The following is a 14,714-nucleotide window of genomic DNA, read 5'->3' as shown; positions in this document are numbered from 1 at the left end:
GGGAGTCCGAAACTCCCTTTCCTCCGGGAACTTCACTCTTTTCAGTCCTTCAACTGATTGGATGAAGGCCACCCATATTGTGGAAGGTCACCTCCTCTACTCAGAGGCTATGCATTTTCCAGAAAATCACATCTAAAAAATGCCTTCCCAGAAACATCTAGACTGGCATTTGTCTAAACCCTGGGGCACCATGGCCTAGGCAAAGCAATGTGTATAACTGACCATCATGGGAGGTACCTTGACTTGTTCCTGCAGCTGCTGTAACAAAGTATCCCAAACTGGGAGGCTTAAAATAACAAAATATGTTTTCTCACAGTTCTGAAGGCTAGATGTCCAAAATGAAGGTGGCAGCAGGACCAAGCTCCCTCCGCTGCCTCCCCAGCCCCAGGCAGTCCCTGGCTTGCAACAACAGAAGATCAATCTCTGCTCTGTCTTCACACAGCTGTTGCGCATGTGTGTCTTTTCTTTCTTTCTTTCTTTTTGAGATGGCGTTTTGTTCTTGTTGCCCAGGCAGGAGTTCAATGGTGTGATCTCGGTTCCCTGCCACCTTCACCTCTCGGGTTCAAGTGATCCTCCTGCCTCAGCCTCCTGAGTAGCTGGAATTATAGGCATGTGCTATCATACCTGGCAAATTTTTTGTATTTTTAGTAGAGATGGAGTTTCTCCATGTTGGTCAGGCTGGTCTCAAACTCCCAACCTCAGGTGATCCGCCCACTGTGGTCTCCCAAAGTGCTGGGATTACAGGTGAGAGCCACCATGCCTGGCTTCTTTTCCTTTTCTTACAAGGACAACAGTCATTAAAATAGGGCCCACTCAACCAGCCCGAATGCCCATCAATAGACTAGATACGGAAACTCTGGTATATATACATACATGATGGAATACTACTCAGCCATAAAAGGAATCAATTAATGGCATTCGCAGCCACCTGGATGAGCTGGAGACTAGTACTCTAACTCATAAATGGGAGCTGAGCTATGAGGCTGCAAAGGCATAGGAATGGTACAATGGATTTTGGGGACTCCAGGGGAAAGGCTGGGAGGGGAAATGAGGGATAAAAGACTACGAATTGTGTTCACTGCTCCGGTGATAGGTGCACCAAAAATCTTACCAATCACCACTAATGAACTTACTCACGTAACCAAACACGACCTGTTCCCCAATAACCTATGGAAATAAAAAATTAAGAAAAGATAGGACCCACTCTAGTGGCCTCAACTTGATTACATGTGCATAGACCCTATAAGGTCACAGTTTACAAACACAGGGAGTTGGGACTTAAGCATTTTTTGAGGGTGGGGCAGGCACCAAATTTGACCCAATATAGACAGGGACTAATGTGATCTCATGGGGCTTTAAGAGTGTTTTGTTTTTTGTTTTGAGACAAGGTCTTGCTCAGTCATCCAGGCTGGAGTGCAGTGGCGTAATATTGGCTCACTGCAGCGTTACACTCCTGTGCTCAAATGCTCCTCCTGCTTCGGCCTCACAAAGTGCTGGCGTTATAGCCAGGAGCCACCACACCAAGCTGGGTGTTCTGAAGACTGGGCAGGATAGCCTGAAGGAAGTGAAGAAATAGCTCTGCTGGTTTGGGTCACACACTGATCAGTAGCGAAGGCCTGCATTAGCCCTTGATGTTCCTGGGACTGGGCCCATGTCTTGTTCATCTGTGTCATTCTGGCACAATGCCCACAAGCGCCTGTGCAAAGGCTGGTACTTCCTGGACTGAGAGCTGGCCTTGGACATGAGGAGGGGTATGGAGCTTCCCAGAAGCTGGGCCCAGGGTTCTGGCTGGAGCCTCCCAGCTGGGAAGGGCCTGTGCATCCAGGCGGCAGGTGCCAGCCCCCTGGCTAGCTGGACAGGGGCAATCCCACTGGAGGAGTCTGTCCACCTGTAGCCCTGGCTGGACGGCCATGAAGCCCGGCGCTCCCCACCTTCTTTGGCCATCCAGTTTGCCAAGCTGGAGTCTGCTTTGGGACCAGGTCACACCTTCTCTGGCTCCTTTTTCACCAGCTCAGGCTCTGCCCTTGTGAGGTCTCCACTGGCCCAGGGCTGAGGGGCACACTGTCCTCCCCCTGTGCCTCTGACTGTCTCATAGTGAACTGCGTCCTCCATCTGCGGCAGGCTATTCATATTCAAATTTCAATACCCGCAGCAATGAGCGGGCAGCCTGGACTCCCAGGCACAGAATTCACCGGGAAAAAGCCTCACCCAAGGGCCTTCAATTCTCACCTGTGTTCATGAGAAAATCCAACTTTTTACATTCTCTGCTGGATCCCCAGGGCACAGCCTGGATACCAGCCTCTGTCAGAGTCACCTGCTGCCCTAGGACCCGGGACAGGTACGTGGGGTTCCAGGTGGCAAGGCTGCCCTGGGCACAGGTGTCAGCTGCTCCCGGGCCCTTACAGCAGCTCTGTGGTCAAAGTGTGGACCTGGAGGGGAGGTGGCAGTCAGGCTAGACATGCCAGGGGGCTGCATCGGACTGGTCATGCACCGGCCTGTCTCCTCCAGCTTTGGCCTCTGGGTGGGTGGGGGCTTCTTCCCCTAGTCTCTGAGATAACCAAACTCAGTTACAGTGACCTTTGGCTCAGACCAGAGCAAGGGCTTGCTTCCTCTCTGTGGACCACATGGAAGACCACCCTGGAGGGTCCATGTGGAGTTGCAGTTTTTAATGCAGGCTCAGCACATCAAAAATGAGAAAACAGGCCAGGCATGGTGGCTCATGCCAGTAATTCCAGCACTTTAGGAGGCTGAGGCAGGTGGATCACCTGAGGTCAGGAGCCTGGCCAACATGGTGAAACCCCGTCTGTACTAAAAATACAAAAATCAGCTGGGCATGGTGGTGGGCGCCTGTAGTCCCAGCTACTTGGGAGGTGGAGGCAGGAGAATCGCTTGAACCTGGGAGGTGGAGAGGTTGGAAGTTGCACTCCAGCCTGGAACACAGGGCAAGGCTCTCATCTCAAAAAAATAAATAAAAAAATAAAAAGAACACATACCCACTGCTGTGTGACCTTGGACAAGTCCCTTGACCTTGCTGAACCTGTTTCATTGGTAAAATGTGCTATACATATACCTCTTGCAAATCCACAAATGTGCACATGAGGTGGGCCATGGTGCTGGGCAGAGCCACAGCTCAACGGTTGGAAGCCAGCTGCTCCTGTCATGCCAATCACCTGGTTCCCCTTGCAGCAGCTGAATTTCCCGCAGCCCAGCTCCTGCACCCAGCACAGTGACGCCGAGCGCATCTGCAGAGGAGGGGAGCCAGCATCTTCCTGTCTTGGGCCGATGAGCGCCTGATGGCTTTGACTGCACTTGTTTTGTTTAGTGATTCTGTTCCTTCGCCTTCGTGATTAGGATCCAGGATTCAACTGGGTAGTTCCTGTCAGCTCAGCCTTGGCCGTGAATTCCCTCAGAGCTGTCAGAGTTGAGCGTCAGAGCTGCCTGTCAGCCAGCCAGTCAGCCAGTTAGCCAGTCTGCGAACCCAACAGCTGTCCCGCCTGCGCCTCATCCACCCACCTGCCCATCACTGGGTGGGTGGGGGAGGGGAGTCTTGAGCTGGTGCCCCACCTGTCTACAGGGAGGGGTCCTCAGCTCCTGCCTCACAGCCTTCCTCAGTCAGAGCCTGCAGTAACACCTACCGTGTTCAAGGTGCATGGGACCCCAGCACACCTGTGCCACCCACTGCACTAACCCTCACAGGTGTGCATGTTGTGTAAGATCAGGTGCGCATGTCCTATGATCTGTTACACCAGGCATGGTGAGGAAACGCACCACAGCATGTTTGTACTACACAGGAGCATGCTTCCCGTGTGTGCAATGTAGTGTGCCCTGGGTTGGGAGTGCGTGTGTGTGCACATCCCCGTGTGGTTTCTAGGAGTCCACGGCACATGGCTTACAACAGGCCAGGCTTTTCCTTCCTTTATGTATTCTCTGTCTCCCTCCCCTTCTTCCTTCCTTCCTTTCTGAGACGGGATCTCACTCTTGCCTAGGCTGGAGTACAGTGGCATGATCATGGCTCACTTGAACTCCTGGGATCAAGTGATCCTCCCACTTCAGCCTCCCAAGTAGCTGGGACTCCAGGTGCGCATCACCAAGCCCAGCTAATTTAAACATTTTACACACACACACACACACACACACACACACACACACACACATGTTGGGCCAGGCATAGTGGCTTATGCCTGTAACCCCAGCACTTTGGGAGATTGAGGCGGGTGGATCACCTGAGGTCAGGTGTTCAAGACCAGCCTGGCCAACATGACAAAACCCCGTCTCTACTAAGTAAACACAAAAATTAGCCAGTGTGGTGGCGGATGCCTGTAATCCCAGCTACTCGGGAGGCTGAGGCATGAGAATTGCTTGAGCCTGGGAGGTGGAGGTTGCAATGAGCCAAGACTGTGCCACTGTACTCCAGCCTGGGTGACAGACTGAGACTCTGTCTCAAAAAAAAAAAAATTCATAGAAGCAAGGTCTCAGTATGTTGCCCAGCAACTCCTGGCCTCAAGTGACCCTCCTTCGTTGGCCTCCCAAAGTGCTGGGATTACAGGTGTGAGCGCCACCGCGCCTGGCCGCATGTCTTCCTTCAACACTTGTGGCCGGAAGAACAAGCCAGAGCTAGTGGATTGCTGCAAATGAGAATGAATGAACTGCGTGACACTAGTCCGTAAACTCGTGTTGCCTCCGGCTTGCCCTGTCTCTGCTTCCCATGTGGGATGTTTACAGCAAGACCAACTGGCTGGCCTCCACCCTGCAGCACACCACACACAACAGCCCTATACCTGCCACCATGAGTCCGTTCACTCCACACTGATGGAGCATCCGTATGCATCAGCAGCATCTTACATGCTGATGACAGTGTGGCCCCTGCCCTCATGGAGCTTCCGGTCTAGCAAGGAGGTGAGGCACTGGCCAGCAACTCCATGTGCGATAGCAGCCTTGGAAGGCATTGCAGGCAATGCGGGACAGGCGACATGTTAGCCACTCAGTCAGGGTTGCAGATGACATCTGAAGATCATGACAATAAATTGGCACCTGAGGGTAATGAGGAAATTTCTGGCAGAGCTCAGTGACCTTGCACCATGACAGTAAGGCTCCTGGGATGAAGGGATGTGTCTAGAGACTGAAGGGTGTCAAGAAAAGGCAGGGCCAGGTACAGTGGCTCATACCTGTAATCTCAGTGCTTGGAAGGCCAAGGCAGAAGGATTACTTGAGGCCAGGAGTTTGAGACCAGCCTGGGCAACATAGTGAGACCCCATCTCTTAAAATGAAAAAAATTAGCTGGCACAATGATGGGCACCTGTAGTTCCAGCTACTCAGAAGGCTGAGGTGGGAGGATCAGTTGAGCTCAGGCGTTAGAGGCTTCAGTGACCTCACAGCACCATGTCCGGTGGGTCAGAAGGGATGGACGTCAGTGCCTTCTCTTGCCTGGCTGACAGGGTACATGGTGACCACTCCCCAGCCAGCTCTGCAGGAAGGCACCTCATTTGGTCTAAATAATGGTGAATTCCCACTGTGAGGTTACCAGCAAATAGAAGTGAGTGAGTCAGGCTGGAGCCTCAGTCTGGGGTGGCCCCACAGAGGGGCTGTCTTGATGCAGTCTGGACATTTGCCCCTGCCCAAATCTCATGTTGAAATGTAATCCCAGTGTTGGAGGTGGGGCCTGGTGGGAGGTGTTTGGGTCATGGGGGGATCCTTCACGGGTTGGTGCCAACCTCGTACTAGTCAATGAATTCTCGTGAGATCCGGTTGTTGTAAAGTGTGGCACCGCCTGCCCCCAACTCTCTTTGTTCCTGCTCTCACCAGGTGACATACACACTCCTGCTTGCCTACTGCCATGAGTAAAAGCTCTTTGAGATCCCCCCCAGAAACTGAGTGGATGCCAGGGCCACACTTCCCGTCCAGCCTGCAGAGCTGTGAGCCAACGAAACCTCTTCTTTACAAATTGCCCAGTCTCAGGTATCTATCTATAGCAGCGCAAGAATGCACACACACATGCCTGTTGGCAGGAAAAGTGCCCCCTACCCAATGGCCCAGCCCTGAGACTGGCCCTGCAGGGCAGATGTGGGCAGCGCATCCTTCTTACCTGGAATGGAGTCAGGCAGCCAGTGGGGCAGCCTCATTACCACGGTGACCCAACCGCAAGATAATGATCGGTCCAGCTCCAGCCCGCCTTGGGATGCATTGTTCTGGCTGCCACGTCAATTACTGAGCTGGCCTGGAGCTGTCAGGCCTGTCACAGCTGTTGCTGTGATACCCTAAAGAGCCACAAAAGTGAATCTGTCTTAAGTGATGTTTCTTTGAAGTGCCCTCCGCTGCAGGCTACTCTGGCCTGAGGGGGGCACTCCAGATCCCTTGAGGAGAGTGGGGCTCCGGACTGAAAAGGGATGCCCAGGGGCTCAGGGATGGGTGCGGTGATCCTTGGAAAAGCTCCCAGATGGCTGTGCACAGATGGTCACTGACTACTCACAGGGGTCCCGGAGTCTGGGTGGCGGCCCCAACTCAAGCACAGTGAATGGGCAGCGACAGTTCCAGGCCCCCCACCCCCCCTGCCCCCAGTGTCTTCTCTCTGGCATCTTAAGGAACACTGAGGGGTAGCTGCAGCTGAGGGGTCATCCTCTGTGCGCCCCCCCAAGAACAGAACAGAGACTCTCGTGATTCACAGATTACAAGGGCAGGCCAGGGACTGCTGTAACACTCAGAGGCTCCAGGCGTGAGTCTGGCTCTTCCCTGTTGAAGGTCTGGAGAGCTGCAGTCTACATTTGAGAGCTGGGGTCAATCTCCCAGAACAGGGCCTTGAACCTGGAGTCAGGTCCAGCCAAGGCCTGGGGCAAAAGCAGCTCTGGAAGGCTCTGGCCTGAGGATTATGCCAGCTTCTTTGAGGGGTCTGAATTGAGCATAATACTGGCATGGTGGTGCACACATGGAATCCCTAGCTACTCAGGAGGCTGGAGCAGGAGGACTGCTTGAGCCCAGGAGTTTGAGCTGTTATGCTGAGCCTGGGCAACACAGTGAGATCCCATCTCTTAAAAAAAGGCAACAAACTCTAGTATGGATGCCAATCTTGGGCTTATCAGTGGCTGGCTGTGGGGACATCACCTCCCCTGGGTATCTGTCCATGAGCCCCTTTCTGCTCCCTTCTGAATGGCCAGTTTTTTTTTTTTGAGACTGAGTCTCATTCGTTTGCCCAGGCTGGAGTACAGTATCGCAGTCTTGGCTCACTGCAACCTCCGCCTCCCAGGTTCAAGTGATTCTCATACCTCAGCCTCCTGAGTAGCTAGAATTACAGGCGCGCACCACCTCACCTGATTAATTTTTGTGTTTTCAGTAGAGATGGGTTTCACCATGACTGGTCTTGAACTCCTGGGCTCAAGCAATCCACCCACCTTGGCCTCCCAAAGTACCTGAATTACAGATGTGAGCCACTGCACCCATTCTGAATGGCCAGCTCTTGCTTTGCCCAGTCCAGCACCCTGTAGCAGCAGCAGCCCCTACAGGGCCATGTGGGCTGGCCAGGGGGTGCCCAGGCCATCAAGGGAGTACAGACAGCCTGCCCTCCACGGTCCCCTCACAGTCATGCTGGGTAGGGCTGGCTCCACACCCCCATACCTAAACCACAGGCCCTTTGCAACCTCAGTACCTGCATAGTCTCCAAGCCCTGGGGGGCTGACTGCAGGGTGGGGAAAGTGGGGAGGGTGGAGACACCCCTGAGGGCTGGATGTTGGGAAGTCATTCTGGAGATGACTGGGGAACTAGGAGAAGAGTGAGGCCCAAAAGGAAGCGGGAAAACAAATTTGGATTCTTACCTTATGATGGAGGTGAGAAGTGGGGACATCTGAACTCAGGCAGGTTGGGCAGGCATAGGAAAAGGGGAGGTTGGATTTTGCAGAACCAAGCCAGAGGGCTGGAGGGTTCGGTGAGTCAGGGGTATGAGGAGTGAGGGTGAGGGAAATGTCTGGGGGGCTCCCCCGATAGCATGCTGCCAGGACCCCCAGACAGGGAGGTCAGGAATGGAGAAGCCCTTGGAGAGAAGACCCGACTCTGGCTTATGGTGAACCAGAGACAGACTCGGGTGGTGACTGCAGGTAGCAGCTCTCAGCTGGAAACAGGTGAAACAGAGCTTGGGTGAAACTGTCCATTAGCCAGATCTGGGCCACACACCTCGGTTTTGGAGGCAGACACACACCAACCCAGCCCTGCAACTTCCAGCACCCTCGAAACAGGCCCACATCACCGCCTAATGCCAGCCTCATTAGCTCTGAGCACAAGAATATTAAGATGTAAACACTGGAAATAGCTAGAATGTTCATGATCTTCATGTGTACTTAGAATTTGCCATCCTCACAGTATTCATCTTATTCAATAACATGAAGTCCTCTAAGGTGATCCCTCAGCCAAGACCTAGCCCTCTTCCTTTTTTTTTGCCCTCCAGCATTTTGGGGGTGTCTCCTTGCTCCAAGGGAGGTGCCATTTATAGGGAACTCGAAGCCAGTGTTTGCCTGGGTGGGGGCGGAGGAGCTTACTGGGCTCCTGGAAGACAGTGCCTCAGGTCTCTGAATTCCCCTCTCAAGGCCTCGTAGTCTCTGCTTAGCCTCTGCCTGCACATCTCCACCAAAGTCCCTGCAATTAGACCTGCCGGCTTTGCAAACGGAATATGCTCCCACGTAACAGCTGCTCGTAGGGCGGCTGGGGTCACCGTGAAAGGAGAGCTAAAGAAGACATCTGAGCTGTTTCCCTGCTTCCTTTGAAGTCCAACCAGTGTGGCTGCTCTCAGGACGAAGAGAGCCCACCGCGGGCACAGAGGCAGCCCCTCCAGGCTGTGTGCATTTCCGGAGGCATCAAGGCTTCAGTCTGGAGCACCGGGTGTGTGTGTTGGGCACCTCTTTGCAGTTGTGAAATGTGCTATTCCAGGAAACAAAGCAGCCTGGCTTGTGCCTTCTTTCATGCCTATGTGTGGTGGGGTTGAGGAGCAGGCCAGGTAGGTGTGTGGAGGGCCGTTCTTTCTAGAATGAATGATTCACTAGCAGGGTGAGCGGTGATTCACTGCTGCTCAGCCCACCATGGCATCTTCTGCAGGATTAAACGTCATTTCTTCTAATGACTTGATTTATGTCCACAGGATTACAGCTCCAAACAAAATATTGTGATGATGGCAATAAATCACATGGGGGATGCTTACAACGGCTGCTAGCATGTTTTTTGTCTGGGAGTTGATTACAGAACGAGGGGCTGCTGTGTAACAGGGAGCATGGGGCAGGGTGAGCACAGCACAGGTGTGTCAGGCAGTGTGAACTTTGACAGAGGCATCAGGTTTCCTTGCCAGAGGCTTCTGTGAAAATCTGTGGTTGCAGACAGCAGGGATTTTGGGAATCTGGAAGTCCACAGGAAGGCACCATGCTGAGCCCCTGGGGGGGTGTGTGGGTGGTGGGCATCCTGAGCATGTCATGTCCAGCCTTTAGCCCTGCTGCATCCACAAGTGAGAGACATGAGGATGAGCCAGGCTAGGATGGGTCTGCAGGGCTCAGCACCTCGGGAGGAGGAGGATCTGGCTGCAAACAGGTGCCCCTGGGCCAGCATCTCCTACTCAGATGCTCAACAGAAAGGGATCCTTTTCCACCAAGACCCTGCCCTGCAGAGCAGGATCTCAGAGGTTCACATCCTTGGAGATCAACCTCAAGGTTCACATCCACAGCAGATGCGTGTAGGTCCCAGCCTGGGCTCGGGAGGAAACTGGTAGCTTTGCTCTCCCAGCTCTGTTCTTAGCTGGTCTGAGAGGCTGTCACCCCTGCCTCTAACATCTGGGATAGTTGTCCCTGTGAGACATGGCAGAGGCTGGAGCTGGCATGCGGGTGGGCAAACAGCACCCTGGACTGTTCCCAGCAGTCCAGCTAAAGCTCCGTCCTGGTTGGAAGTCTGGGAGAGGATGAGCCTCCTCTTTGGTAAAGTCGATCCCATCCTTGGATCAAACCAAAAACAGGGAAAAGGGATGACAGCAGGCATGGGGTTAAGACGCACTGCAAGTTCTACTGATCCCAGCAGAACAGTCCCTCATCCTGCCTGGTGTGCTTTTTCCAGAGAGAAATGTGTCCTCGGAAGAGCCCTGCAGCCTAGAGTGCTAGAGCAAGGATGGTTTGCTCATAAGAGGTCATGGACCAGGGTGACTTGGGGATGCCAGGTACAAAGCAGTCCATTAGCAGGTATGTGGCCTTAGCCTTGCTCATGGCACACTTGACTGGCAGGTATGAGTGAGGAGGGGTCTTGTGCCACCCAAGGGTGCCTTCCAGATGTGATGCACTGACGATGGAGAAAAGCATTTGAGGAGCACACTGATGGCAGGTAGGATGGTACATAGAGGGCAGTGGGGGGATGGTGTGGGGATGGTACATCGATGGATGGTGGGGGGATGGTACATGGATAGTGGGGGCATGGTACATGGATGGATGGTGGGGGGATGGTACATGGATAGTGGGGGCATGGTACATGGATGGATGGTGTGGGGATGGTACATGGATGGATGGTGTGGGGATGGTACATGGATGGTGGGGGGATGGTGTGGTGATGGTACATGGATGGATGGTGGGGGGATGGTGTGGGGATGGTACATGGATGGATGGTGGGGGGATGATGGGATGGTACATGGATAGTGGGGATGGTATGTGGATGGTGGGGGATAATGGGGTGGGTTGATGGTGGGTGGTTAATGGAAGAATGATGGGTGGTTGGTGGGGGGATGGTGGGTGGTTGGTAGGGGTAAGATGGGTGTTTGGTGGGGAGATGGTGGGTGTTTGGTGGGGGCTGGTAGGTGGTTAATGGGGGATGGTGATTGGTGGGGGGATGGTGAGAGGATGGTGAGAGGATGGTGTGGGGATGGTAGGAGAATGGTGGGTGGTTGGTGGGAGAAAGGTGGGTGGATGGTGGTAAGATGGTGGAAGGATAACAGGTAGATGGTGGACAGGTGGTGGTGTTTGAGGTCCTGAGGAAAGGATTGGAGATGGGCCTAGCAAGGGCTGGGGCTGGAGAGGGATGCTGGAGGAGACAGGAATGGAGATGGAGAAGCCACATGCAGCCTACATGGGCAGGCTCCTGGCCACCCCCGCTGGTGAAGGTGCTGCCTCTGGCTGTGCCATCCCCCTGGGCAAGAGTGACCTTCCTGACCTGTGTGGCCTCTGATGCCCAGGCAGTAGCACAGGTGACAGTGGCAGCTCCAATTCAAATGCAAGTGAGCCTCCTCACAGCCCCCAGTGCACCCGCCTGGCTGCAGGGAAGGCTGTGGCTTCTTTCTCCACTGAGTGCTGAAAGCAATCTCCAATGTCAGAAGACAAAGCCTTTGCTCATCTTTGTTGAACATGAGGAAAAAAAAAATGTTGTTTGTTTTATAAAGTCTGGCAAATTTTGATAATGAAACCTTTAGAACACCAATTCTGAAACCTTTCTAATTTTAGGCAGATAAGGAATAATGGTAACGTATTTCAACTTCAGAAGCAAAAATAACCTTTTATCACCTAATTTAACAACTGGGGAAATATGTTAGGAGAATGTAAAATGCTATTTCAATGATAAAATATGCCGTCTTGGACGGCAAGGATTTTAATTGCCACAATCAGAGTCCAAACACACTTGCATGCCAGCTCTGACAGACACTGCTAATGACAGGGTGTCCATAACAAGGGGCGGCAGGAAGGGTCAGATTCGACTTCCGAGGCTTCCCTGGGGAACGGCCTGAAATGGACAGCTGCCTGGGCTCTGCCATGCTCCTTAGTATCATTGCCTGTGAATTACGAATCGGTTCAGATATTAATATTAATCGGCCAACACATTAATATTAATCAGGTAATATATACTTCCCATGACAACAAGAGATAAAGGAATCTTATTATGTGGCAGATCAGGGAACACGAAATATCTAAGTGGATTTCCTCTGGACCCATAGCACAAAGAAGACTAAGCCTCTTAAACGTGTCATCTCAGCAGAGAGTGAAGCCCGGCTCATGCGTGGGCCGAGTAATGAGCAGGAGAATCCCCGTGGGAGCAAATTCCTTTCCCCGGGGAAGAGGTGGGGTGGTGCTTCCTTCCAGGCAGCGAGCAGGTTGGGGGGACTTCGGTCAGCATGGGCAGCCCCCACTTCATCCCAGGGCTCCTGGGCTCTGGCAGCTGGTGTGCCCAATACCCCCCAGACGGAGCCTCCCTTTCGTCCTGGGGTTTAGGCAGCTGAGGCAACAAATCTCACTCCAATCCCTGGGCAGAAAACCTCATCCGATCCTGGGTGCAGGGTTGGTGGGCACAGAATGGCTGGCCAAGCAGGGCCCGCCACTGCCCAGAAGGGGGAACACCACGACGCTACCCTGATCCCTGACCCCTCCTGGCGCTGGCGGAGGGGGAATGCTCACTCTGTCTTCATTCATTTGGGAGCTGGTGCTGCAGGCCCCAGGCTGAGGGGCCGAAACAGGGTGGAGAGAGAAATGATTCTGTTCCTGTGGGGGCTTCAGCAGGATAGGTGGTAAAATCATCCCTGTTTAGCATGAGGGCACTCACTGAGTCTCAGAGAGGTTAAGTGGGTCACCCTCATCTACACTGCTGCCCAGGTGGGCTGGCAGAGCTGGAGGTCCAGGCCCGAGCTGTCCAATTCCATGTCCTTGCTGTAACCACTCACTGCTGCTGCCTGCCAGTGCCCGGGGATGGTGGGTAGGCCAGGCAGGGGGGTGGGGGGCTCACAGCACGTCTCACTGCCATTAAGCCAGTGTCCACAAACAGAAAAGGTGTCCAGGGTCTTGGTCTTGGGCTGCCCACACTGGGGTCCTTGAGGAGACCAGCCTGAATGGTAGGGGCCACTTGAGGGCAGAAGGTGACCTACCTATGCCTGCTCACTGGCAAGCCGCCGCCAAAGCACAGGCATATCTGAGCACAATTAACATTTTAGGCACTAATTATTTCCCTTGGATATCTACGTCTGAGGATCCTTCAATTTCAGTTTAATTGGAGAAAAATGGTCATCAGTTATTGAACAGCGGGAGGGCGGCTCTGAGCTTCCTAACACCGAGCCACGCCGTGAATCCTGCGAACATATGGGTCCCTGCCGTGGCAGCTGGGCAGACGAGCCAGGCGAGGGTGCAGTGGGCAGGCTGTGGGCACCCTGCCCCGCCATCCCTGACATCTGCTGGGAAGGCTTTTTGGCCAAGTTAATCACTTGCCTTTTTAGCTTTTGTTCCATTTTCTGCAACAGCACCTGTTACAAGAAAACCAACTGCAAGAGGAAATGGGATTCATTATGAAAAGGAGAGCTTGTAACTTCCCCATCACTCCCCCTTGTCCTTGATGATAATCTGAGCTCATAATGAAATCCTCAGGCCCTCCCCGGCTTGGCTGGGAGGGTTGCCAGACAGTGTGGGGTGGGGGCAGTGCATCTACCTGCTGCTGAGGGGCACCAGCAGTGTCCTAGAGGAGAGGCTTGGTCTGAGGGGGTATCGGATGCCCCAGCTGAGAGGCTTGGCCCAGGGCCGACAGCTGCCTCCTCTCTCCCTTGGGGGTGGGTGGCTGGTGCCTGGGGTCTCATAGGAGAACCATGAGGCTCTGCCGCTCACACTTCTGTAAAACAAAAAGAATGCTTCGCTTTGCCTGGTTTTATTCTTTGGTTCCCTATGGGCAACCAATTAAGAGGATCAATACTCCTGGATCCTGATGGGAAAGTGGGCCGCAGGTGCTTGACTGCTGGTGGACGCCAGGGACTGGCTCTTGCCTTTGGCAGCCTTCAGGGATCGTGTAGCCTGAGGCTTAGGGGTGGGGGATGCAGGGGTGGGTGGGGGATGCAGAGGCAGGATGGCCCAGGGCACAGGGAGGTGCTAACTCTGGTGGCTTCTGTTCCTGGATGGATGGCTCTCAGATCCAGGTTCTGGAGTCACCCCAGAGGGGACTGAGCAGGAAACCCTGAGGTCTGTCCCAGCATGTGCCTACACTGGTGACCACAGCCCCTACAGGGGACAGCTAGTTATGAGCAGCTAGAGCAGCTGAACTCAGCCAGGACCCTACTCAAGTAACAGGACCCTGCCCAAAAGTATATCCTCTCAACCCCACTGGCCCTGATTAAGTAGCCCTTGGTGATCACTGTGACCTCATGCTGTCACCACACCCCTCAGGCCACCCTCCTCTCTTGGGTTCCAAATCCCCTTGCTGCACCCCTTGGCAAAGGGCCCCATCTCCTCAGGGTCCCTCCAGGCCTGAGCCTCCGGCCAGTCTCTGGGCGTTTTGGTCTCCCAGGCATGCCAGCCTCATGGGCCATACCCAGCCAGGGCGCCAGGTCTCACAGAGGACTCAGCGCAGCCTGTGGGCAGGAGGAAGGCAGATAGCAAGGCGCAAAGTGCCTGCCAACAGCTGCTGAACGATGCAGGCCACAACCCAAATCCTTTTGTGAGCTGGGCACTAGGTGCACCAGCTAGACAGTGCCAAGCACTTGGCATACAGCCTGCCTACAGCTGAGCCCCAGGCTCCCCTCTTTGGAGCCTGACCTTGGGTCTCCTGGCTCAGTGGTCTGGGCCTCGGGCAGGCGCACCCACCTGCCGGTAGCACCTACAGTACCTGGGAGGGAGGGGGGTGAGTAGCAGGAAGACCAAGGACTGCAGGACCCACCCAAGTTACTGGCCCCAGTGACCACCCAGGGACTGAGAGGCAGAGCCCAACCCTGACCTCCATCTCTGCTGTCTTCATCCGTGATGGGGTTCATTGAG

General features: G+C 54.1%; 2 protein-coding genes across 7 annotated transcripts in view; one reads left to right on the top strand and one right to left on the bottom strand.

Moving 5' to 3' along the window:
* LOC144580787 (uncharacterized) overlaps positions 1 to 1,196 on the top strand; it is a 38,461-nt gene extending 37,265 nt beyond the window's left edge. For 3 of the 4 annotated variants that reach the window (XR_013530929.1, XR_013530930.1, XM_078359821.1), the window contains one exon: positions 317 to 1,196. Coding sequence is in view for 2 of the 4 variants with exons in the window: in XM_078359821.1 (XP_078215947.1) it covers positions 317 to 329 (13 nt within the window). In the remaining 2 variants the exon portion in view is untranslated. The remainder of the gene's footprint in view (positions 1 to 316) is intronic. The other variant, XM_078359820.1, reaches the window with a different exon arrangement.
* Positions 1 to 14,714, bottom strand: part of CHST8 (carbohydrate sulfotransferase 8) — a 145,135-nt gene that overhangs the window by 7,092 nt on the left and 123,329 nt on the right. The window contains exon 2 of one of the 3 annotated variants that reach the window (XM_017968035.4): positions 6,083 to 6,254. The exons of the other annotated variants lie outside the window; for them this stretch is intronic. Coding sequence (XP_017823524.1) covers positions 6,083 to 6,119 — 37 coding nt within the window. The 5' untranslated portion in view covers positions 6,120 to 6,254. The remainder of the gene's footprint in view (positions 1 to 6,082; positions 6,255 to 14,714) is intronic. 3 annotated transcript variants of the gene reach the window in all.

This window comes from Callithrix jacchus, chromosome 22 (assembly GCF_049354715.1).
Source record: "Callithrix jacchus isolate 240 chromosome 22, calJac240_pri, whole genome shotgun sequence".
NCBI lineage: Eukaryota > Metazoa > Chordata > Mammalia > Primates > Cebidae > Callithrix > Callithrix jacchus.
This window is presented reverse-complemented; position numbering and strand designations above follow the sequence as displayed.